Source organism: Cynocephalus volans, chromosome 1 (assembly GCF_027409185.1).
Source record: "Cynocephalus volans isolate mCynVol1 chromosome 1, mCynVol1.pri, whole genome shotgun sequence".
Classification (NCBI taxonomy): Eukaryota; Metazoa; Chordata; class Mammalia; order Dermoptera; family Cynocephalidae; genus Cynocephalus; species Cynocephalus volans.
This window is the reverse complement of record NC_084460.1, coordinates 94,813,148-94,836,206: the sequence shown is the minus strand read 5'-3', so window position 1 is coordinate 94,836,206 and position 23,059 is coordinate 94,813,148. Positions and strand designations below refer to the sequence as shown.

Here is a 23,059-nt window from a genome sequence, read left to right as displayed (position 1 = left end):
TTATGAGCCGTGTGATTTTGGTAAAAATATTTAATTTCTCTGGACATCATTTTCCTCAGCTACTAGAGCTGGCGCATAATAGAGGTGAGTTCTCCCTTTATGTCACTTCCAAGCTAGGGTGCTGACTCCAGCCGGTGTCTGCCCACCCTCAGTGGGTGCTTCTATGGCCCTAATTGTCCAAACAACATTTTCATTTTCTCTCCTTTTCATTTTATTTCTCTCCTTTTCTTCCATCCTTCATTCTGTCTCCTTTTCTTCCCCACCCCCACTATACACATACAATCTTATCTTTGAAAGAAGTTTTTTTTTTTTTTTTTTTTTTTTTTTTAAGGAAAATAAGCTGGAATAATTTATATGTGGTGAAGGACGTATTTATTTTTCAGAAGCTCCAGAATCCGTTGCTGGTCTTCAGGAACATTATAATCATCTGTGTATGGAAAAATCCCAGAGAATTAATCCTTTTATATTGCATATACTCCAAGAAGTAGATGAAGAAATGAAAAAGGGGTAAGGAAGACAAGTACTTGGTTTCATTGGCAGTATGCACTGATACTCATCTGTGTGAAAATCCTGGGACACTGAGCTATTTTATAGCTTTTTGAAAGTGCTTGGTAAAATGGACATACATTTTGATTCAGATATTCAAGTGGATGAGCCACACTGTTAGTCGTTCTCAGTGGTGGTGTGGTACACTGGGAAGAGCACTGGACCGAGTTCCCAACCCTGGGCTCCAGATTTGTCTTTATCTCCTGTGAGTTGGGTGAATTTAGGCAAATATTTGAATTTTTCAATGTCATTATCTATAAAGTGGGGATACTTTGTGTGAGAAATTATACAGTATATATTAAAGTGTTTTGCAAAGTCTGGAGAATGTTCAGTAGTTTTAAGTTACCTGGTGTGACTGTGTATACTTGAAAGTCTCCTACATACTTGGTTCCAGTAAATGTTATATGTGATGCTACTATTTACACATGAAGAAAAAATACTTTTATTTCTTTATTGGGTTTTTTTTCGTTGTTTTTCAAAATCTTTTTTTTTTTTTTTCTTTGTATCTTAATAGATTGGAGAAAGGAATCACATTAACCATGGCTGGTAACAATCGCCTAATACTAGCAGAAAGAATAACAGGTGAAGATTTTCGGATTCTTTTTAGAATTTTAAGGAATCACCCATATATTAATGGTATGTCTCCTTAAGAATCAATTCTTCCTGCTTTTCATTTTCTTGATTTTAAATATTGTTTATAAGGAACATCAGCTTCTATTCATCTCTGTTCTTCAGGTTTGGATGTTAGATATAACCTCTTAAGTGATATTGGTGCATACTGTGCTGCAAGACTGCTCCAGGTATTATTTTACTACAAAACGGTCTTAGTTCTGTTTACAGTAAAATCACTTAGTCTAATGGCACGTACACAGAACACTAGTTTTGCAAAATACCAAGGGGTCCTGACTCTATGGTAAACTTATACCACTTGAAATACACTGAAAACCCATTGTGTATTTGCCTCAGTAGAGCTGGTACCTGGAGCTCCTGAGTCATCTTTTGGAAACTTGTGCACTGTGGTTAAATACATAACGCACATCCATACTTTCAGTCATTGGTCAAAACTAGATATAGTATTTTTCTTTCATTTATTTTCAGTTATATTTTAAGTGAGAATGGTGGTTTGTTTTTTGTTTTTGTTTTTTTTTAATGGCAGCTGCTTTTACTAGAATTCAGTTTTTCTGGGTTATAAAGCCTTTCTTTGGAGGTGTACACATTACTTCAAGTGTATCTATATATGCAGTTGATCGATTTCCAATAATACATGTGTAATAGCTTCTTTTTTCTCCTTATTATAGAAACAACGTAATCTCATTTACTTAAATCTTATGTTTAATGATATTGGGCCTGAAGGTGGAGAATTGATTGCTAAAGCACTACATGTAAGCATTCATATACCTCAAACTAACATTTTATTTGGGAATTTAACTTCAGATAGCTTGGAACCAATAGAATCAAATGTTAATGTTGACTTATATTATTTTAATATTGTAGGAATGTGTACTTTTATTGCATTTCAATTTATTAAAATGTGGACATTACATGAGCACTTTTGAACTCCTTTTTAAGAAAGTAAAGAGTTTTATTGAGATATAATTCACAAACATAAAACTTACCCCCAAAGTCTTCCATTCAGTGGTTTCTTTTTTCAGTATAGTCACAGAGCTTCAACCATCACCACTATCACCTTTTAAGAACATTTACATCACCCCAAAAAGAAGCCCCATACTTACCCATTAGCGATCCCTCTCCATTTTTCCCTCTTCCTACTCCTTAGGTGCTGGCAGTCACTAACCTACTTTCTCTATATAGATTTGCCTATTCTGGACATTTAATATAAATGGAATCATACAATTTGTGGCCTTTTGTGACTGGCTTAATGTTTTCAGGGTTCATTCATATTGTAACATATTTCATTTCTTTTTATTGCTGAATAATATTCTGTTGTATGGATATATCACATTTTGTTCACCCATGGTTGGTGGACATTTGAGTTTCCGCTTTGGCTATTCTGAATAATGCTACTGTAGAAATTCACACATGTTTTTGTGTGGACATATGTTTTTAGTTGTGAGGGATATATACCTAGGAGTGGAAATGCTGGATCTGTGGTAATTCTGTTTAACATTTTGAGGAATGGCCAAGTTGTTTTCCAAAGTGGCTACACCTTTTTACAGTTCTGCCAACAATGTATGAGTGTTCCAGTTTCTCCACATCCTCACTAGCACTTGTTATTACCTTTTTGATTTTAGCCATACTAAGTGGGTATGAAGAAGTTTTGTGGTTTTTGATTTGCCTTTTCCTACTGAGTAATGATGTTGAGCATCTTTTCATGTACTTACTGTCCATTTGTATATCTTTTTGGGGGGAAATGTCTGAAATCCTTTTCTTATTTTTAAATTGGGCTGTCTTTTTGAGTTGTAAGAGTTCTTTATATATTGTAGGTATAAGTCCCTTATCAGATATATGATTTGCAGATAGTTAGTTACTCCCATTCTGTAGGTGGCCTTTTCACTTCCTTGATGGTGTTCTTTCAAGCATAAAACCTTTTAAATTTTGGTAAAGTCCAATTTATTTCTTCTTTTATTGTTTATGTTTTTGGTGTTATATCTAAAAAGGTTTTACATTTACCTTTTCTCTTAAGGGTTTTATAGTTTTAGGTCTTTCATTTAGTTCTTTGATTAATTTTGAATTAGTTTTTTTATATGGCGTGAGGTAGAAGTCTAACTTCATTCTTTTGCATGTGGATATCCAGTTGTCCCAACACCATTTGTTAAAAAACTATTCTTTCCTCCATTGAATTGTCTTGACACCTTTGTCAAAAAAATCAGTTGACCATGCGTGAGGGTTTATTTCTCTACTGTCAGTTCTGTTAATCTGTATGTCTATCCTTATGCCAGTACCACACTGTCTTGATTACTGTAGCTTTGTGGTAAGTTTGGAAATCGAGACATATGAATCCTCTAACTTTATACTTTTTTCAAGATTGTGTTGGCTCTTCTGGTTCCACTGCTTTTCCATATGAATTTTACGATCAGTTTATTAATTTCCACAAGAAAAGCAGATGGGAGTTTGATAGGAGTTATGTTAAAGCTGTAGATCAATTTGGGGAATATTGCTATCTTAACAATATTAAATCTTCCAAACCATGAAAGTGAGATATGTTTCATTTATTTATATCTCGTTTAATTTCTTTTGATAATGCTTTGTAGTTTTCAATGTGCAAATCTTGCCCTTCTTTTGTTAAATTTATCCCTGGTATTTTGTTCTTTCTTATACTATTATAAATGGAATTCTTTTTTTAATTTCATTTTTGGGTTATTCATTGCTAGTTTGTAGAAGTACAATTGATTTTTGTATATTGATTTTGTATCTTGCTGTCTTGCTGAACTCATTCTATTAGTTCTAACAGCTTTTTTTGGTGGATGTCCTATCATTTTCCATATATAAGATCATGTCATATGTAAACAGAGTTTTATTTCTTTTCCACTTTGGATTTTTTTGTTTTTATTTTTCTTGCTCAATTGCTGTGGCTGGAACCTCTAATACAGTGTTAGACAGAAGTGGTGAGCAAAGACACCTTGACTTCTTCCTGATCTTAGGGGGATTTGAATTCATTTTAAAGATAATTACTTGTTCAATTACATGTCCTAATATTCATTAGAACAATGAAACATCTATAATTTTATTTGTGAAAGATTTATCAAAAGAGTAGAACAGGAGATAGAATGAAACCTTGAAAATGTCTGAGAAATTATATTACTTTAAAAGTGATATAGGAGAAATGGGGAGTGACTGCTTAGTAGGTGGGAGGGGCTACTCTGTGGGTGATGAGAAGGTTTTAGCACTTGCTGCAGGTGATGGTGGCTGCCCACCTTGTGAATGTACTAAATGCCACTGAATTGTGCACTGTAAAATTGTTAATTTTATGTTATGTGAATTTCACCTCAACAAAAAGAAGTGAAGTGGTATAGTTTTCTTAGAAGATAAATTTACAGATTTCCAATGAAAAGAAAGTTTATTAAAGTCTGCTTTATATACTGCTTATTGCTTGGGCATCTGTTTCTTGGGCATTCTTTCTACTAAAGTATTAAACTAGATTTTTATTTATTATGGGAAATTGAATGTTACTTTTAAAGAACATATCCTATTCTATCTCCATGAAAAATTGATGAGTTTACAAATAGTAATATAGCCTTCTAACTCACATAATTTACAGAATTTTGTGGATTACAAACTTAAATAGTTATGATTCTTTTCCTTTTCAGAAGAATACAACTCTGAAATACCTAAGAATGACTGGAAACAAGATTGAAAATAAAGGTGGAATGTTTTTTGCTGCCATGCTGCAAATTAATTCATCATTAGAGAAATTAGATCTGGGTGACTGTGATCTGGTGAGTAAATTGGTTATGAGAAAATCATCCAGATAGTGAGTTGATCATTCTCTGAGGAAACCAGCATAGAGAATTGTTCAAGATACCAGCTAAATGACAGTCTTAGAATGATTAACCTTGCCCCTGTCTAATATCAGAGAAAATGTGTTTTTTCCCCTAGACATAATAGTACAGACTATTAATAAAATCAGATTGTAGTAAATAATACCATAGAAAAATACCCAGTATAATAAAAATATTTCTAGACTTCTATCCATAGCTCATCTTAACCTCTATGAGATTTTGAAAGAAAGATATTATGTTCATTTTAATTAAACAAATACTACTTCATTTTTTTGCTTTTGAAAATATTTTGCAGTGAGTTATTTATATTGTAGCATAAAAATATGAAATGATGATGCTAAAAGCTGTTCTGAGCTTTCATCTGGCCTGATAATGAGAAATGTGTTTTTTGCGTTATCTTCAAATTCCAGGCCTCACTTTCTAAAACATGCTTGCAAGTCATGAAGCTTACCTGCTTTTGGGAACCTGTTGTATAGCCTGAGATTAATGCAAAATCACTCCTGGTGGGCCAGGAGGCTCTTTGGAGTAGTAGGTTCAGAAGGACTATCTTTTTAAGGTGGTTAGATGCAGCTAGTATGGTTCTGGGAAAGCATTAATTCAGTATTTGTTGCCTACACATACCAGTCACTGTGTTAGATATTCAGGTTACAACAGTTAATCAGATTTGGCCTCTGCCCTTAAAGAAGCTTGTATTTTAGTTGGGAAAATATCAATAAAGAAATAGAGAAAAGTGCTACCAAAGGTGACTGAGAATTTTGATAATGGGGAGGAAGTAATTCTTCTTGATAAGACGATAGCCTCAACCTGAGGAGCTAATATATAGTAGTCATGAAGGATGAGAAAAAACCATCACGGAGAGGGTCTGTTGCAGAACATTCCAGGCAGAGGATCCAGCATGCATAGATACTAAGGTAGTGCTTCCCTAAGTGTGGTATGGGTAGCATTACTGGTGCAGAATGAGGTAATTTTAATACTCATGTATTTATTTTTACAAATGCATACTATTTATTTTAAGGAATTATGGTTTTCCATTTATGTCAGTGACACAAAGTTTTATTTTAAAATAAGTAGAAGTGGAAAAGTGAGTTGATTTAATGGAAAAGTATTAAGTAAATAGTAAAATAGTATTAAGTAAATGTTTTGCACGTTCAGATATGGCAAAAATCATGAGGAAGGTACATGAATAATGAAATATCAAGTCTGACAGGTTTTAAGAATTGAAAAGTCAGAGTGGCTGAGCAGAGGTGGTTAAAAAGGGTGACTCAAAGTACAGGTGGAGAGGTTCACAGAGGGCAGATCAGGCAACTTTCTGTAGGGTGTGGGTCATAGGTCAGGGGAAGAGGGGATTGTGTTATAAATGCAAATCATGGAAAAAGCAAATCATGAAAATCATGGAAAGGCTTTGAGGGGTGAGATGATCTGATTGATACTTTCTAAAGATCACTCTGCTTTCTCTGTGGGGAATTAGAAGGTGGCAAGGGGAAGCTGACTGACCACTTAGTTACTGCAGTAGTACAGGTGAGAGATAATGAGAACTTGGGCTGAGGTGGTGGCCATGGAGAAGGACCTCTTTTGGAGGCAGAATCTGTTACGACTTACTGATCAACTGGATGGGAGGGTAAGAGGAGTGGCAGAGGGAGAGGAAGCCCATGTTTTCTGGCATAACAGCTGGGTGTGTGTGGTAGTGTCCATTACAGAGGTGGGGGAGAATTGAAGGCCAGTTGGAGCTGTGAAGATGTGATTAATAATCCTTCCCCACCACACACACTTAAAGTACTAGCACGAATATAGAAGAATGCTTGCACAAGGATATGTGTTACATAAATAGTATGAGCCCTAGCCAGGATCCACATGTGTCTGTATATCTGAAGTCTGCATAATTGGGCGTCATACAGAACCTTGAGGGCATAGGAGAAAAGCTAGAGGCAAAAACCCAGAAAATGGATACTGAAATGTTAAGAAACTTCTCATGCACATTGTAGGTAGATTTTAGGGAGAAAAGAACACAGAAATAATTCATTTCTGAATTTGATCAACCTACAATTCAATGAGTAGGAAGTGCTTAAACTTTTTAAAAACATAATTTTGATTGATCAGATTTCAGATAATTGGTCTTGAAATATTTATATAGGGAGATTAATTTATATACTTTGTCAGTTTCCTTAATGAATTTACCTGTTTTTAGGGGATGCAAAGTGTGATAGCATTTGCTACAGTACTAACTCAAAACAGAGCAATTAAGGGAATAAACCTAAACCGACCTATGCTGTATGGTGAGCAGGTATGTATTCAAAGGGCTGGTAGTTAATATAATGACATGTGAATAGAACTAAGATACTATTACAGTTTATGTCAAGGTACATGAATACATTGCATTTTTAAAATTATACTTGCTATATTTCATAAACTACTACTTAGAAATAAAAACTTCAACTTAAAGGAAAATTGTCATAACAATTCTTAAGACGACTTTTATTATTAAATATGTGTTTAGATGTTGCTTATTTAGGCAGCAAACATGTCATTGTTTCTCCTGAAACTCCAGTTTCGAGTGAGTAAACGTGTGAGGGTCAAGGTAGTTAAGATGAAAGCATAAATGATTAAAGTTTTAAAGGTCAAGTTGTAAGAGTCCAGAGTCCAGTATTGTTTTATTGATGTGACTTCACATTACATCTTTGATATCATGAGTAATATTGGCAAAATGGTTGTGAATAGCAGTCTGGCAAGTCTGCACTTGATCCTATTTGTAGGTAAGCTGCTTGATGGAGACAGAAAGTTGAGTAAAAACATAGTGCCTATTTTCCGAGCTTCTCCCTGTTCCTTAGCATCCTCTCGGGTGGCTTTCTTCTCCTATCAGTTGTAAAAAGCTAGGAAGTAAGAATTCATTTTATTATTGGTCTAAACAAAAACAGAGATATATCTACTAAAAGGAAAAGTAAATGTTCAAAGCACTTTATATAGTCCAAAAAATGAACTTTAAGGTTCAATGTTCAAATATTCATTTAAAGTTCAATGTTTAAAGTTCAGTGTTCAAATGAACTTTGAATGTTTTTAAAAGTTAAAATAAATTTAAAGCTCAAAGTACTTTAAATAGATAATTTAAGATTATCTACCTCATTGTTCTCCCTTAGTATGAGTAATTGAGAATTAACCATATATATATATGTTTTTTTATTGAATCAAAATTGATTATACATATTTTTGGGGTTCAACATTGAGATATGTTGATCAAATCAATATTACTAGCATATAGTTACAAATCATAATTATTCTTTATGCCCCTTGTCCAATCTGTCCCCATCGCCCTCTCCCTCCCCATCCCCCCTCTAGTTACCCTAGATTTCTTCTCTCCTTCTCAAAGAATAATGGTTACTCTGTTGACTTGTTTCCTAGATGATCTGTCCAATGCTGAGAGGTGTGATCAGGTTCCTTAGTATTATCATAGAGCAGATGCTTCTTCTGTCACTCTGAAATGGGCTTTGTGGACAGAGACATCCTCTTCTTTATCTCTGCTGGTGACTCTCTTTGTGTCAGTGCATTCCAGTGGTTGGTGGACCATCTGTGTGGTGGTTGAGGTGTCTAGCTGCTTTTGCGGCAGCCATGGTTATTGTGGTGGCTGTGGTGGGCCACCCATATGGAGGTGATGTTTTTGGCATGTTCCTTGGTGCTGGCAATGTGCCTGGTTGTGGGGTGTGTCTGGTCCCTGGCTCCATGCCTTGGGTCCCTGGGAGGAACCCAAGGCACTGGCGTGGTGTGCTTGGCTGTGGGAGGGGGGTCCACTCCCCTTCTCCATGCCTCAGGTCACCAGGCAGGCCCCGAGGCACTGGTGTGGTTTGCCTGGTTGCAGGAGGGGGGTCTGATATCCAGCTCCATGTCCCAGGCCCCCAGGCAGGGCCCCGTGGCACTGGTGTGGTGTGCCTGGATGTGGGAGTGGGTCCAGTCACTTTCTCAATGCCTTGGGTCTCTATGTGGGCCTTGAGGTGCTGGTCTGGTGTGCCTGGTTGTGGGAGGAGGGTCCAGTCCCTGTCTCCAAGGCACTGGTGGTGTGCCTGGGCCAGAACTAATTTTTTGTCTGTTGCTTACTTCTAAAATGGGGGAACTTCCTGTGGGAACAGTACTTGAGCTGTGTGGTTGAGCTAAATTGCTGCTTTGCTGCTGTTTCCCTAGGAAAGGCTTTCTGTGCAGCTCAGGGTTTAATGGTTAACCTTATAGGTACTTCCGGCTCTCCAGAGACCTGGTGCACCTGAGTTGTGTAGAAACTCTGAGCTGGACCTGAGATTTTTCATCAAATTTCACCCCATGCAATTCTGCATTCCCAACCAGTCTCCTCTGAGTGGTCCTGTGCTGATTGGGGGGCAGATCAGCTGTCCTTGCTGTGTCCCAGTGTTCCCCAGGTGGGCCCGTCTCCCCCACTGCCCATGCTCCAAACACTTCCCATGGGATGGGCCCTGCGTCGGTCCCTTATGATGACTCACCGGCCCCTGAATGGCTCCCTTTTTTCAGTTGTTTTGGCTCCTCGCTTCTGCATGGGTTCACGTGAACCCTATTAGTGGTTTTGCTGTCTTGGGGGCCGCCAAGGCCCTCTTCTCTCTTGCTGCCTCCAAGTAACTTCATCTGAAGGGCACAGCTGCGACTTCTGCTGGCTCCTGCTCCATGCACTCATCAGCTCCAGCATTAAAGTGGCCGCGGCCTGAAACACTCAGCAGTTTTTTCTTTCTCATCATGGTTTCTCCTGCCTTCATGAACTGCGTAGGTCTCTCCTCCTCTTACCCTGAGCTCTAGTAGCCCCAGCTTGGCTGATGTTACATTTCAATAGTAGTAAATTGGTTTATTTGTAGGAGAGACTGATGCTGGGAACTGTCTACTTTGCCTTCTTGACCAGAACCCTCCTACCGTATTTTTAAAGTAGTATTTTTCATATTCAGAACTGTATTTTGCATTCTTTGCCTACATAGATCTCCCCCTTTGAATTATCCATACACTTTTCTGTACAAAATTTTTGGAGTTTTACATCATGTTGTTTTATGTACATAAATCTAATCTGTTCAGTGAGACACCCAGAATCCTCAAATAATAGAAACCTATGTAAAAAATACTTATAAGAGGGTCCGGCTGGTGGCTCACTTTGGAGAGTGTGGTGCTGATAACACCAAGGCCGTGGGTTTGGATCCCTTTATAGGGATGGCTGGTTAGCTCAGTTCGGAGAGCGTGGTGCTGACAACACCAAGTCAAGGGTTAAGATCCCCTTACTGGTCATCTTTTAAAAAAAAAATTGCTTAAAAGATCAGCAAAATACCCAACTCAAAGTATGCACTGACTCAGTGAATTGCTTCGTTCATGATTCATTCACTCAATAAAGATTTGAATGCAACCCTAAACCAAACATAATGCTAGGTGCTAGAGATATAATAAAGTCAAGTAAGGCACATGGCCCTCATATTCAAGGAGCTTTGTCTGTGTGGAGGGAGCTCGACAAGTTTGGAGAATGACATGCTCAGGTGCTATGGGAGAATAAGGATGTCAAAATCAAAGCAGAGGGAGGTGAGGTGGCAGGGAAATTTTTAGATTGAGTACATGACAGGAGATTTGAAGGCTACATTTAAAATTTCTGGATTATATCCTGAGGAAGTAAGTATGTTTAAATATATGAAGTCACATTAGAAGCACAATCCCCCTTAAATATGCTGAGTGATGTCGCTATCTCCAAAACCATCTGCAAATAGTTATTAAAAGCGGAGGGCTCCTTTCTCTAGTCCAGACCCCTGCTTTCAGCCTGTTCTGGCAGCCACTTAGGCTGTAGCTTGCTTCCTGTTCTCCAAGGCAACCACCGCCCTCCTATATTTAAAACTATTCTGTTCTTAAATGGTCGTGGAATCGAATCCTCTTGTGCTTCCCCCTATCTGCTGTTTCCAAATATAAACTTGCAAACCTATTCCATTTAACGGTTTTACTCTTCGTTAGGATGGAGGAACAGGGGATAACAGAATAAAAAGCTGTAAGATGTTGGATTTCACATTTGATTGCTCATTGGCATTATCTGGGGAGCTTGGAAAAATACTGGTTCCAAGTGCCATTCTAGACAAATTATATCACAAATTCAGTGAATGGTGCTAAAAGCCTCAACTATTTCTGAAAGTAGTTACCTCCCTTAATAAGGATGGTCGTTCTTTCAAGCTTCGTAGCCTAAAAATGCATTCAAGGAACAAACACAAAAATGTATAGTTATGTCTTCTGTGCTAGGCACTAGGCAGAACAATAGTGGACCCCACTAAGGGTTCAGTTTTCATTTAAGATCCCAGACTATACAGCATTCCTTTGGGTATATCTTTTTAGTGTCAAAACAGTAATTTCAACAAATCAGATACAGAATTCTGGAATATTGAACAATAATAAATGCTTTACAGTTTGCCATAGAACATTATTTTGTGCCAGATAGTTTTTATTTAACTTATTTAATTCTGTGAGGGAAGCATAATTTCACCTATGCACAGAACAGAAAACTGAGACTCTGCTAGATGAAATAATTTACTCAAAGTTATATAGTTAGTAAAGGTAAAGCCAGCATCTGGACAGTTTTGATTATTATAAAGCTCATGTACTCTCTACTGTTGTATGTGGTGTCATTTAACTTTTAAAGTTTTTCTCAAAGTACTTTTATATAACAAGTGCATATATAATTTTCCATGTTCATCAGCATATCCGGTGACTATACAACTTATTACACATTATATAGAAATCATGCAAGAGGACTGTCCTTACCACAACATAATTTGGCCCATTCATTTTAAGATGTGCTTTGATTTTGTTAAAAACATAAAATGTTTAGGATTCAGATCCTCATTGAGGCTGTATACCTTTTGCCTAGAGGCAGCTAGATTGTGGAACTTCAGGACAAAAGCCTTCCAGTAACCAGGGAACAAGAGTAGAACATATTTAGGAATTTGGAATGATTATAAGAGGGAGGAATCAGATATATTACACGGTTAATGAGTGTATTTTTAAAATAAAATCAAGATTGGGAAATGTCTATATTTTGTCTAAAAACCATCAAGAATAGAGATTGGGGCAAAGATCAGGAACATATGGAGGGTGAAGAAAGGTTTAAAGACTCTTGAAAGGACAGCCGTGGTGAACTTATATGCTCAATGATGGAACCAATTGTTTTAATAATTTTCCTTCTGAAATGACTGATGATTACTGTTTTTAAACCAAATTAACCGGCCTCTTTTACATCACTTAGTCACTGCATTTTCCAAGTGCCTACCACCTATTTCTGAGAAGGTAAAAGATATCATTTGTGGCAAAGATGATTTTTTAAAAAAATAAGCCAAACAAATGCAAACTGCAGACTAATAGTCTTAACCAATATAATCTTTTTAAAAAGCTAATTTAAATAATAGCATATGCTTGGAATAAACATGTACTGTTTCAAAATTATATTTTGGAAACAAGATCTTATCTGTTTTTAGGAAGAGTCCACAGTCCATCTAGGCCACATGTTAAAGGAAAATCACTCTCTTGTTGAACTACACATGTGTAAGCATGATATAAAAAACTGTGGCATGCAAAAATTATGTGATGCTCTGTATCTGAACAGTAGCCTGCGCTACCTTGATGTTAGCTGGTAAGTGATAATTTAGACGTTAATAATTCAAAAGTTAGGTCATCAGAATAATCTATATAAATATTCATAGTACATGGGATATGGGGTTCTTTGTTAGATACTATTTTTAATTATTAGAAAATGCAACCATTGTTGTCAACCTTTTTTCTTAAGACTTACTATTTATTAATTTAGTTTATAATGATATTATATCTATTAATAACTCAAATGAGCAACTTAGTTACATCAAACAAAATGGAAGCAGTGTTTTGTGGTGAATTTTTATTAACTTTCTTGGAAATTGAGTGATTAAAATAAACATTTACTAAAATAGAAAGTACTGTTGTAACAGTTTTGAAGCATCTTATCACTATGAATAAAAGAATAATACTTCATATTTTCAAGTATAACTAAATATTTTTCCTTTCCCAGCAATAAAATAACTCGTGATGGAATGGTGTACTTGGCTGATGTACTGAAAAGCAACACTACACTGGAAGTACTAGATCTTTCTTTTAACAGAATAGAAAATGCAGGAGCAAACTATCTCAGTGAAACTCTTACTTCACACAACAGGAGTCTTAAAGCGTTAGTATGGTTTCATATTTAATCAAAATAACAGAAAAACTTAAATTTTTAGAATATTAACTTCCAGAATCCTTATTATGAAATATGAAAACTCACTTCTAAACTGATACAGTATTAAGTTACAGTAAATATTTCAATTTCCATTTTTCAGAAGTAATGTCTTTTAAAAATTTGATTCTAGTTATGATTGCTTCTTAAAATTAATGAGAAAATTCTTATTGCATATATTATTTGTCCTAAATTCTAACAGAAAAATCATAAGCATTCAACATAATCGAGACTTGAAAATAAGAATGAATTAAAGAAGAAAATACTACTTGGATGACTGTATCCAGAAAAACATACCTGTATTCCACCCAAATATTTACCAAATAATATAAAACAAGACTATTTTCAAAATGTAGTTAACTCCACTAGGTCCATGAAGCATTCAATGAGAAAACTAAGTTTCCTGGATTTTATGAATTATATGGTTAATATTTTGACCACTACATTAAAACATATTGAAGAATAATGCTAAGACTTTACAGAAGAAAATGTTTGTAACTTATGCATTCTTTCTTTGTGAGACTGTTGGTTTTCAGGCTTATTAATCTTTTGTGTGTCCACAGGTTGTCAGTAGTCAGCAACAACATAAAGGGAGAAGGACTTGTTGCACTTTCACAGTCAGTGAAAACAAACCCCACATTCTCTAATATCTACATTTGGGGAAACAAATTTGATGAGGCTACTTGTGTGGTAAGTTTTTTTCTTCACTGAAGACTTTCTGGGATCCTGTCTGTAACATTAGACATTATTTACAGGTGCCTTAGAAATGTTTACAAGTGTCATGAGACTCCAGTTTTGATTTTTTTTTTTAAGTGGCTGGCCAGTACAGGGAGTTTTGATCATTTTTACTGTTAAGTCTTAAAAATTAGTTACAAGAAAGTTCCTGGTTGAACTTAAAAATATATCAAATACTGTATATTAGTCCAGATCACTGAATTACACAATTCTAGTTCCTCCAAAGTTAAAAAAAAAAGTTAAAAAAAATCACAATGTTGATTTGATGAAGCAAAATTTCCAATCTGCTCCCTAATAATTATACTAACATATGGAATTAGAGAGATATAGTACAAGCTGTGAAAATATTTGGGATATTGCTCATATAAATACAGAGAGCCCTTGAGACTACTTTCAAAACAAACAGAAAGCATAGTTTTCATTTGGAAAGAATGAGGGAAAAAAGTAGATGTTAAAATTCTCAAAAGGACCGAAATTTTACCACTAAAAAGAGTAATAAAATATACCTACTGTCTAAAAAACACCTTTAATCTTAGAAAAACCATCCATATCCTTTTAGTAGTTCTATACACTAGAAGTTGAATAAGTTGAGTTTAGAACTAATGATGAATGACATGCTAAAGCAAAAAACAAACTAGACTTTCAAATCTTTTAATTAAAGTCTAAATTTCTGCCTGTTTATAATGGCAACCTTACAGACAAACCAATTCATCATATTTTTATGACATCCTTACATAGATACCAAGGATCCATAAGAGATACACAAAGAAAATTCTACAATGAAGAAATAATTAATAGGCCAGTATCCAATACTGTGGAATTGTCTCTCAGCCTAAATCTGTAGATTAGCGTCAGGGGGATCATGAACTCCATGCAATTATATGTCCACATCTGGGCTTCTGTTAATTTTTCTGAGGAATGGGTCGCTAGATATCTTCAGATTCTTGAGAGCATATACAATGCCTCCCCCTCTGATTCTCCCCCTCTCCCCCAATTTAGAGACAGCTGTGGTACTTGAATATTTTGACCATGGGACCTTTGGTCCACAAAATTGGTAGTACAGAGAATTAACTCTAGGAGTCACAAAATGACAAAACATGCCTAATACATTAAAACTTAGAAATAAGTCTGCAATTTTATAATTTCATTGTGCATAATTAAATATGAATAAATATCTATACTACCTGGAAAATATTAAAATTCAGCAGTGTTACTCAGGATATTTTATTTAAACTACAAATCAGTATAGTTAATCTGAATATTTATTTAAGCAGTGTAAATTGAATAATTTTAATGATATAGTTTTTTTTTTCTTAAAAATCCTAGGCATATTTGGACTTGATTCAAATGGGTCATCTAAAACCAGACAATACAGATGTGGAGCCATTTGTGGTGGATGGACATGTGTATCTTGCAGAAGTCTCCAATGGCCTTAAAAGGCATTATTATTGGACACCAATTTACGGAGAAGCTTACAGCCACTCATCTAATGCAGGTTTTGCTCTTGTTCCAGTAGGTCAACATCTATGAAAAACAAGCTGTAAAATAATTTTCATATATTTGTCTTATTACTTTCACAGAGATTAATATTTTATAGTCTATTAATTAAATTTTTCTTTCATAAATTAGAACATGTTACTTTTGTCAAATGTGTAAAAGATATGACTGTATTAAACTTTGTATAACTGTCCATTGTGAAAAACTGAGTTAGTGTAATTTTTTAAGAGAAATTTTACAAATAGAGACTAAAATTTTAACCCTGGAGAAAGAAACCAAGGAAGTAGACTAATTTCTTTTTATAATGGAAATATAACCAAGTAGTGAAATAACATACAAGTAATGGCTAGTATAGTTATCTTAATGGAAAGTTGTTGTAAAGTGGTAAAAAGGTTTTAGGTGGCAAATTCCCAGTGAATTAATTTCAAGGGGTTTCAAACTTTAGAAGCTGAAAAAGTATTTCTACATATCTCATTTATCACAGATAGGTGTTAATAACAATTTCACAAATACAGGCATATAGAAACATACACATACCCCTTTTTAAGCAAGTCAGTGATGCTAGCTCCTCCATCTTTTCATACTATCCTGACTTCTAACATCACAGAAGTAGTTTTGTCTATTTTTGAACTTTATATAAATGGAATCATACGGAATGTACTTTGGGTGTTTGGGTTCTTTTAACATTATATTAGTGTGATTCACTCATTTTGTTTAATGTAGCAGTAGCCTGCTCATTTTTCATTGCTTTGAAGTATTCCACTGTATGCTGAGTAGTAGAGGAGTCTATAGGATTCTGGAAGAGACCGCCTTTCAGGCTAAGCCAGCCACATTAAACCTGAGCGATGTGGTTTACTTTCCCGGGCTACTGTCTGTATCTGTGTGCCATGGAAGGGACCCACAAGATCCCATATTCTTCCAAGGGGAAATTCAGAAGATAGAGGCTTACCTCAAGCCTGACGTCGGGAGGCTCTGGCTGGTTAGCTCAGTTGGCTAGAGCATGGTGATGGTAACAGCAAGGTCCACGGTTCAATCCCTATACTGGCCAGCTGCTCTCCTCACCCCCTGCCAAAAAAACACAAAACCCTGCAACCTGACCTACATTGGACTGTTTGAGACAGAGCTGCAGGTGATAGAGCCTCAGAGTTTTCCACACCCAAGAGAACTAAGGTGAGGCCAGTTCAGTCAAGAACTACTGAGCTCTGACCAGTCCAAGGAAGACCTGATCATATATCTTACAAGCCACTGCCTACTGCAACAGAGGCTGGTAGGATGCCCAGAGAATGGAAGACCTAACGACCCTGTTTACCCTGATGCCATTATATCATGTAAAACACCTCCTCCATGTATCTGGGCACCATTTTAGACAGAAGACAAAGGACAGAAATAAGACAGCATTCTCCCAAAAGATTAAACATTACCTTAAGATATATAAATTATATCCCCTTTATATTAGACTAGATTTTAAACTGGCTAAGACTATAAGTTATTTTTTTCCAAACTTACCACTGGGTAGGGGACTCAAGAAGGACCTGTAGGTTCTGAAGGAAAACTCCATTTTCTCTGCATATCTGAATTAAAATAAGTAAATCTGCAACCATATCATGTGTTCTAAGCTTCCTTCCACTTTACTCTTTAGAAATTGTCCTTTAAGACCCAGCTCAAATATAGCCTATTACATTGTTGCAGATCATATTATGCTCATTTTACAATGTTTCAAATTTGCAAGCAAAAAGTAGGAAATATAGTATATACTTTTTAGATATTTGATTTAAAAAAATCTTGTTTGCCCTACACACTGTCCTTTTCAAACTTTTCTATAGTATTATTCATTTGCTATGGATTAATATCTACTAGTCAAATCATATCCATCTGGCTTCTACTCCCACTATTATACTGCAACTTTCCCAAAGAATCATCATGCTTGGGCCGGCCACGGCTCACTCCGGAGAGTGCGGTGCTGATAACACCAAGGCCACGGGTTCGGATCCTATATAGGGATGGCTGGTTAGCTCACTGGTTGAGCGTGGTGCTGACAACACCAAGCCAGGGGTTAGAATCCCCTTACCGGTCGTCTTTAAAAAAAAGAATCATCATGCTCCAATTGCCCAGCCCAATGTTGTCTTTGCATCCTATTTAGTTTCTCTATAACGTGACCACTACAAAGCCACTTGTCTTTCAGAAAGTTGTGCCACCCTGGTTTTCTTCCTGTTTTTTTTAAAAATATTATTGTTATTACTTTCCATCTCCTTTTTTATTTTTCTGTTATTACTTTCCATTTTCTTTTCTGTCTTCACTCATCCTTTAAATGCATTTCCCCCAAGATTCTGTCCTCTTCTTTCATTCTCCTGTACTATCTTCTAGAGCCACCTTAATCATTTCTATAAATTATTATTAGCCTTATGCAAATGGCTGCAAGATCTGTATCTCTAGCTTTAACATCTCCTGGGTTTCAGGCCCCATTTCCAACTACTGCCAGACATTTGCACATGCATATTTCACCACCCATCAAATTCAGTGCACCCAAAATTGTATTCCCTTCTCTAAACCTGCTCCTTGACTTCTTTCCTTTCACAGTAAATGACATCACCACCTTCTCTATCACCAAGGATCAAAACCTAGGTGTCCAACTAGAGGCTGACTGCAAGGAACAGAAACTGACTCAAGCCTATTTAAGAAAAAGGTGATTTAATGTAAGGATACAACAGCCAAAATCAGCTTGCATCCAGAGACAGGAAATGAAGCACAGCTTTGCTGCCTGAAGAGCGGGATTGCAAAGCCAGAAACTAAGGCCACTCCTCCCATCTCTCTAGGACAGTCTCTTGGCTCTGCTCTACAGGTCAGCTGTCACTGTTTATTTGTAATTCCCATTAGACTTTAGCTTGTTTCATTGATTTCAGGTCCAGTTCTAAATGATCTTTTCATTTACAAGTATATCATTACTTGATATTTTCTAAATTTCATAGCTCAAACTCTTGAGAGAATCTGACCAGCTCAGGTTGGCCTAAGAACTGTTTCTCCCTGGTAAGGTATCCAGTCAGCTGTGGTCATAAGTATGGAATCGTGTTACAAATGTAGCTATCTAATCCCTGCCTTTCAGCAGTCAGTTGTGGTTGAATTGTGTGTGATCATGGGTTAAAAACCTGGCTATCTAATCTCAACTCTTTCAGCACAGATTATGAGTAGAGGACTGTTTCAAGGCAGACAATGTAGGTGTAGTGCTGGACAAGTCTCTGACTCCTATCTCCTCCCCATTTAATACTTTCTCTCCATTCTGCCTGGCTCACTCCTGGATCAGCTATATGCAAATTTCTCCCATCAGTCATCTCCTCGTTTACTTATTGGGGTGAGCAACAGCCCTTTCTCTGTCCATTCAACTCCTATTGACTGCTCAGCATTTCCTTTCTTGCCTTCCTGCAGTATAACATTCAATATTCTGGCTTGTCTTACTGCTAGTCAGACTTGGCTTTCCCATTTGACTACAAATTTAAGGGTAAAGTTTATCTTATATTTGTAGCTTTATATATTCTGATTTCAATATTTTTCCAGCAATTGCAATATTGGCCAGATATTTTTATCCAAATATGTGGATGCCCACATCCATGGTGTTTATTCTAGTATATTCTTCTTGAAATTAAATACCTTATTTCTAGGTTAGTATGTTTACATGACAATTATCTAGTTCCTTAAACAAGTACAGCAAACCTCTTTTGGATGAATGGGGGAAGGGCTGGCAGAGGACAGAAGAGCAGACTATATCACTGTGTCAAGAAACTAATGTTCCAATAACTAAAGCTCAATATTGTTCATAAATGAGAACATAGAATTTAAAGAAATTGCATTAAAATACAATTTCTTTTTACTTGATGGTATTTCTAGCCAAGTTCTAGAGACTTAAAATCTGTAGGTAAAAGATGGAAAGTTAGATTCAAGAGCTTCATTTTTAACTGCTTCCAAAAGGGAGAACACCAAGAAATGTTTAGAATGATAGTTCTAGAGCTTCTGGTCAAGATGGCAGAATAGACAGTCCCCGGCATCATTCTCCCACAAATGTACTATTTACAACTATAAAAAAGCAACAACAGCCAAGCTGGGGTCACTAGAGCTCAGAGCAAGAGGAGGAGAGACCTAGGCAGTACATGAAGGTGGGAGAAGCCACGATGAGAGAAAGAAAACTGTTCCGACCATTTCGTGCCTTGGCCACTGTAAGGCTGGAGCTGCTGAGTGCATGGAGCAGGAGCCGGCAAAAGCCACAGCTGTGCCCTTAGGATGGAGTTGCTTGGAGGTAGCAGGGGAGAAGAGGGCCTTGGTGGCCCCCAGGCCAGCAAGACCACTAGTAGGGTTCTCGTGGACCCACATAGGAGCGAGGAGGCATAACTGAAAAAAAGGAGCCACTCAGAGGCCAGTGAGTCATCACAAGGGACTGATGCATGGCCTGTACCACGGGAAGTGTTTGCAGCAGTGGGGGTGGGGGAGACGGGCCCACTGGGGGAACACTGGGGCACAGCAAAGATAGCCAATCCTCCCCCCAATCAGTGTAGGACCACTCAGAGGAGATTGGTAAGAAATATAAAATTGCATGGGGTGCAGTTTGATGAAAAGACTCAGGCCCAGCTCAGAGTTTCCACACAACCCAGGTGCATGGGGTCTCTGGAGAGCCAGAAGTACCTATAAAGTCAACCATTAAACCCTGAGCTGCACAAAAAGCCTTCCCTAAGGAAGCAGCAGCAAAGCAGCAATTTAGCTCAACCACACAGCTCAAGCACTGGTCTGCACAGGACGTTCCCCCATTTTAGAAGTAAGCAAAGGACAAAAAATTAGTTCCGGCCCAGGCATACCACCAGTGCCTCAGGGCCGCCCAGGGACCTCGGGCATGGAGTCGGGGACTGGACTCCCCCGCCACACACAACCAGACACACCACTAGCACCAAGGAGCATGCCAAAAACATCACCTCCATGTGAGTGGCCCACCACAGCCGCCACAATAAACACCACTGCCATGAAAGTGGCTAGACGCCACAACCACCACACACATGGTCTGCCAGCCACTGGAGTGTTTTGACATGAGAGTCATCAGCCACGACAAAGAGGAGGATGTCTCTCTCCACAAAGCCTATTCCAGAGTGAAAGCAGCATCTACTCTATGATAATATTGGGGGACCTGAACACACCTCTCAGCACTGGACAGATCATCTAGGCAACAAATCAACAGAGTAACCATTACTCTTTCAGAAGGAAAGAAGAAATCTAGGGTTATCAGTGGTGGGAAGGGGGAAGTAGAGGGGGAGGGGGGAAGTAGAGGGGGATGGGGAGAGAATGCACAAGAGGCATAAAGAATAAGTATGATTTGTAACTATATATCTAGTAATATTGATTTGATCAACATATCTCAATGATGAACCCTCAAAATATGTGTGATCAATTATGATTCAATAAAATTTTTTTAAAAAAATAGTTCTCAATGTTTGGTATACATTAAAGTCACCTGTGAGGCTTTTCCACCTGGAAATTGTCTGATTTAGTAGGTCTAAGGAGGGGTAGGCCTGCATATTGTTATTTCTTAAACATGTTTCTGATGCATCAAATGTTAGAACTATTAGTCTAGGATATTTTTAAAAACTAGCATATGTACATTTATTGTCTATTTCAACTACTCTTATTTACACAATTTCTGTAGCACTGAAAAACAGGAAAGAACTTATAAACTGTTGTGCAGCAGTACAGATACAACCTTTAACTTTGAAAAAAGTTTTCAAAAATATCTCTATCAAAATCATCCATGAAATTAAACATAAAACAAGTACCATTTAAAAACAGCCAAAAATCATTTATATATGAGCTATGGCTTTCTTTCAAAAAGTCTAATTAATCTAAAAATACAGTCAGAATATTAATCTAGTACAAATACAAATTAAATTCATTTAGAAAATAACTTCTCAGTAAGTTTTAGCATTCTAAAGAGAGACTTCAAAAAACCCTGTAATACTTAATAGACCTTTCCCAAAACACTGTATTGTAATAAATATATTTAAAGGACTTAAGTAAAATGATAATTATAAGTGTTAGAATGATACTAGATACAACTAAAATATATACATATTATGATAGGTAATAGCATAGCATTATGAGAAGAATGACAAGAAATAGTCTTCAAGCTTTCTTTACATGTCATTCTGGAAGAGTAGATGATGATGACTCAAGCCATGTCAATTTAAAATAAAATTATTTTAGCTAAGAAGTAGATAATGTGATGAAGAAAAGCACAATCAATCTTAGCCACTCCAGTCCTATCAAATAATACTAAAAATAATAAATTTGAAGGCTAATCTATACAAAAGGCAAAATGCCAATTATATCAGAGGAAATCTGACAATTATTGCCCTCATATGATTATATCACTGTAGCAGTTTTTAAAAAGAAATTTTGTTCATTAGATACCTGAATTGATAAAGATATAAATTAAACATATCCTCTCCATTTCAGCAGACTTCTTACAGGCCAAATCTCTTAATTTTCTTTAATTTCTTCACATTCTAATAAATTTCTATCAAATTTAAGCCAGAATAGATTAGCTGAACATTTTATAACTTTATAGATTTAAACCCAGTATATTAACTTAACACACATAGATTTCTTAAATTAATAATCAAATATTAAGTTTGTATTACACAAAGGTGGTATTTCAAACTCAATAAAAATAAATCCCACTGGTGGCAATTTATTATGAAAATGCTGTGTATGCTTTGAAATGGTGAAGATCTCTATAGTCCACTAGAATCAAGTGGTTTTATTATATCCTCTAATTGTTTCCTGATTTGGACCCCAAATAGAGAAAACTACAATTAAAGAAATACCAATAAAAAACATATTGACTTTATTACAGGTGTAGTTTAAAACCAGAAAACAAGCCAAAACTAATGCATGGCAGAAATAAGAAATAATATCACAATGGTGTTTGATCAGCACTTATAGGAACTGACTTTGTGGAACTGATAATTTAATGTCCAAAGTCCAGGCAGTGAAATAAATACGTGGGTAAAGTGGGATGGGGAAAAGCTGTAGCAAATATCAGTATAATATTGAATTTGCTACATTCTTTTGGAAGGAAAAGGACTATTGTGCAACTACAATCACTGAGAAAAGTTGTGGTTTAATTTATAAAATTTACAAGCACAAAGCCTAAAGAAAACTCAAATATAAAATGTTTAATAAACTGGCTTTCTGATAAACCCAAAATGTTTATTTATAATTGAAGTTGATTTCTTAACTCTTTATGCAATGTAATGTATCAAATTTAGAAGCCAAGTGATTTATAGTAAGCATTAAGTTTATATCAAGAAAATTCTTTTTAGAATTTAATCTTTATTTTAAAAAGTGCATAACAGGCATAAGAGAGGCTTATCAAAATTTTTCAAAACTCTGTATATTTTCCTCATCTCCAGTAACTAGAAACCTAGTAAAACATAAACTGAATCAAATTTTGAAACTGTTTTTTGACAAGAACACCAAATATCTATTTAAAATTTATGTTGAAAATAGTCTCAAATAACTCAAACCAAAAGTACTGATCATTGGTTTTCTC

The 23,059-nt window shown here is 36.3% G+C and overlaps 1 protein-coding gene across 1 annotated transcript; it reads left to right on the top strand.

Annotated features, from left to right (window-relative positions):
- The first annotated feature begins 391 nt into the window (after positions 1-391).
- On the top strand, positions 392-15,510 carry LRRC34 (leucine rich repeat containing 34). Its single transcript, XM_063076498.1, has 10 exons — positions 392-507; positions 1,061-1,182; positions 1,282-1,346; positions 1,845-1,928; positions 4,815-4,943; positions 7,192-7,287; positions 12,476-12,630; positions 13,042-13,197; positions 13,809-13,935; positions 15,307-15,510. The coding sequence occupies exons 1-10, from the start codon at positions 434-436 to the stop codon at positions 15,508-15,510; spliced, it is 1,212 nt and encodes a 403-aa protein (XP_062932568.1). The 5' UTR covers positions 392-433.
- The last annotated feature ends 7,549 nt before the right edge of the window (positions 15,511-23,059 follow it).

Coding starts and splice junctions, on each gene's coding strand:
- LRRC34 (XM_063076498.1), top strand. CDS start 434: ATGGAAAAATCCCAGAGAATTAATCCTTTTATATTGCATATACTCCAA. Junction 13,198..13,808: donor CACAACAGGAGTCTTAAAGC/GTTAGTATGGTT, acceptor GTGTGTCCACAG/GTTGTCAGTAGTCAGCAACA. Junction 13,936..15,306: donor TTGATGAGGCTACTTGTGTG/GTAAGTTTTTTT, acceptor TAAAAATCCTAG/GCATATTTGGACTTGATTCA.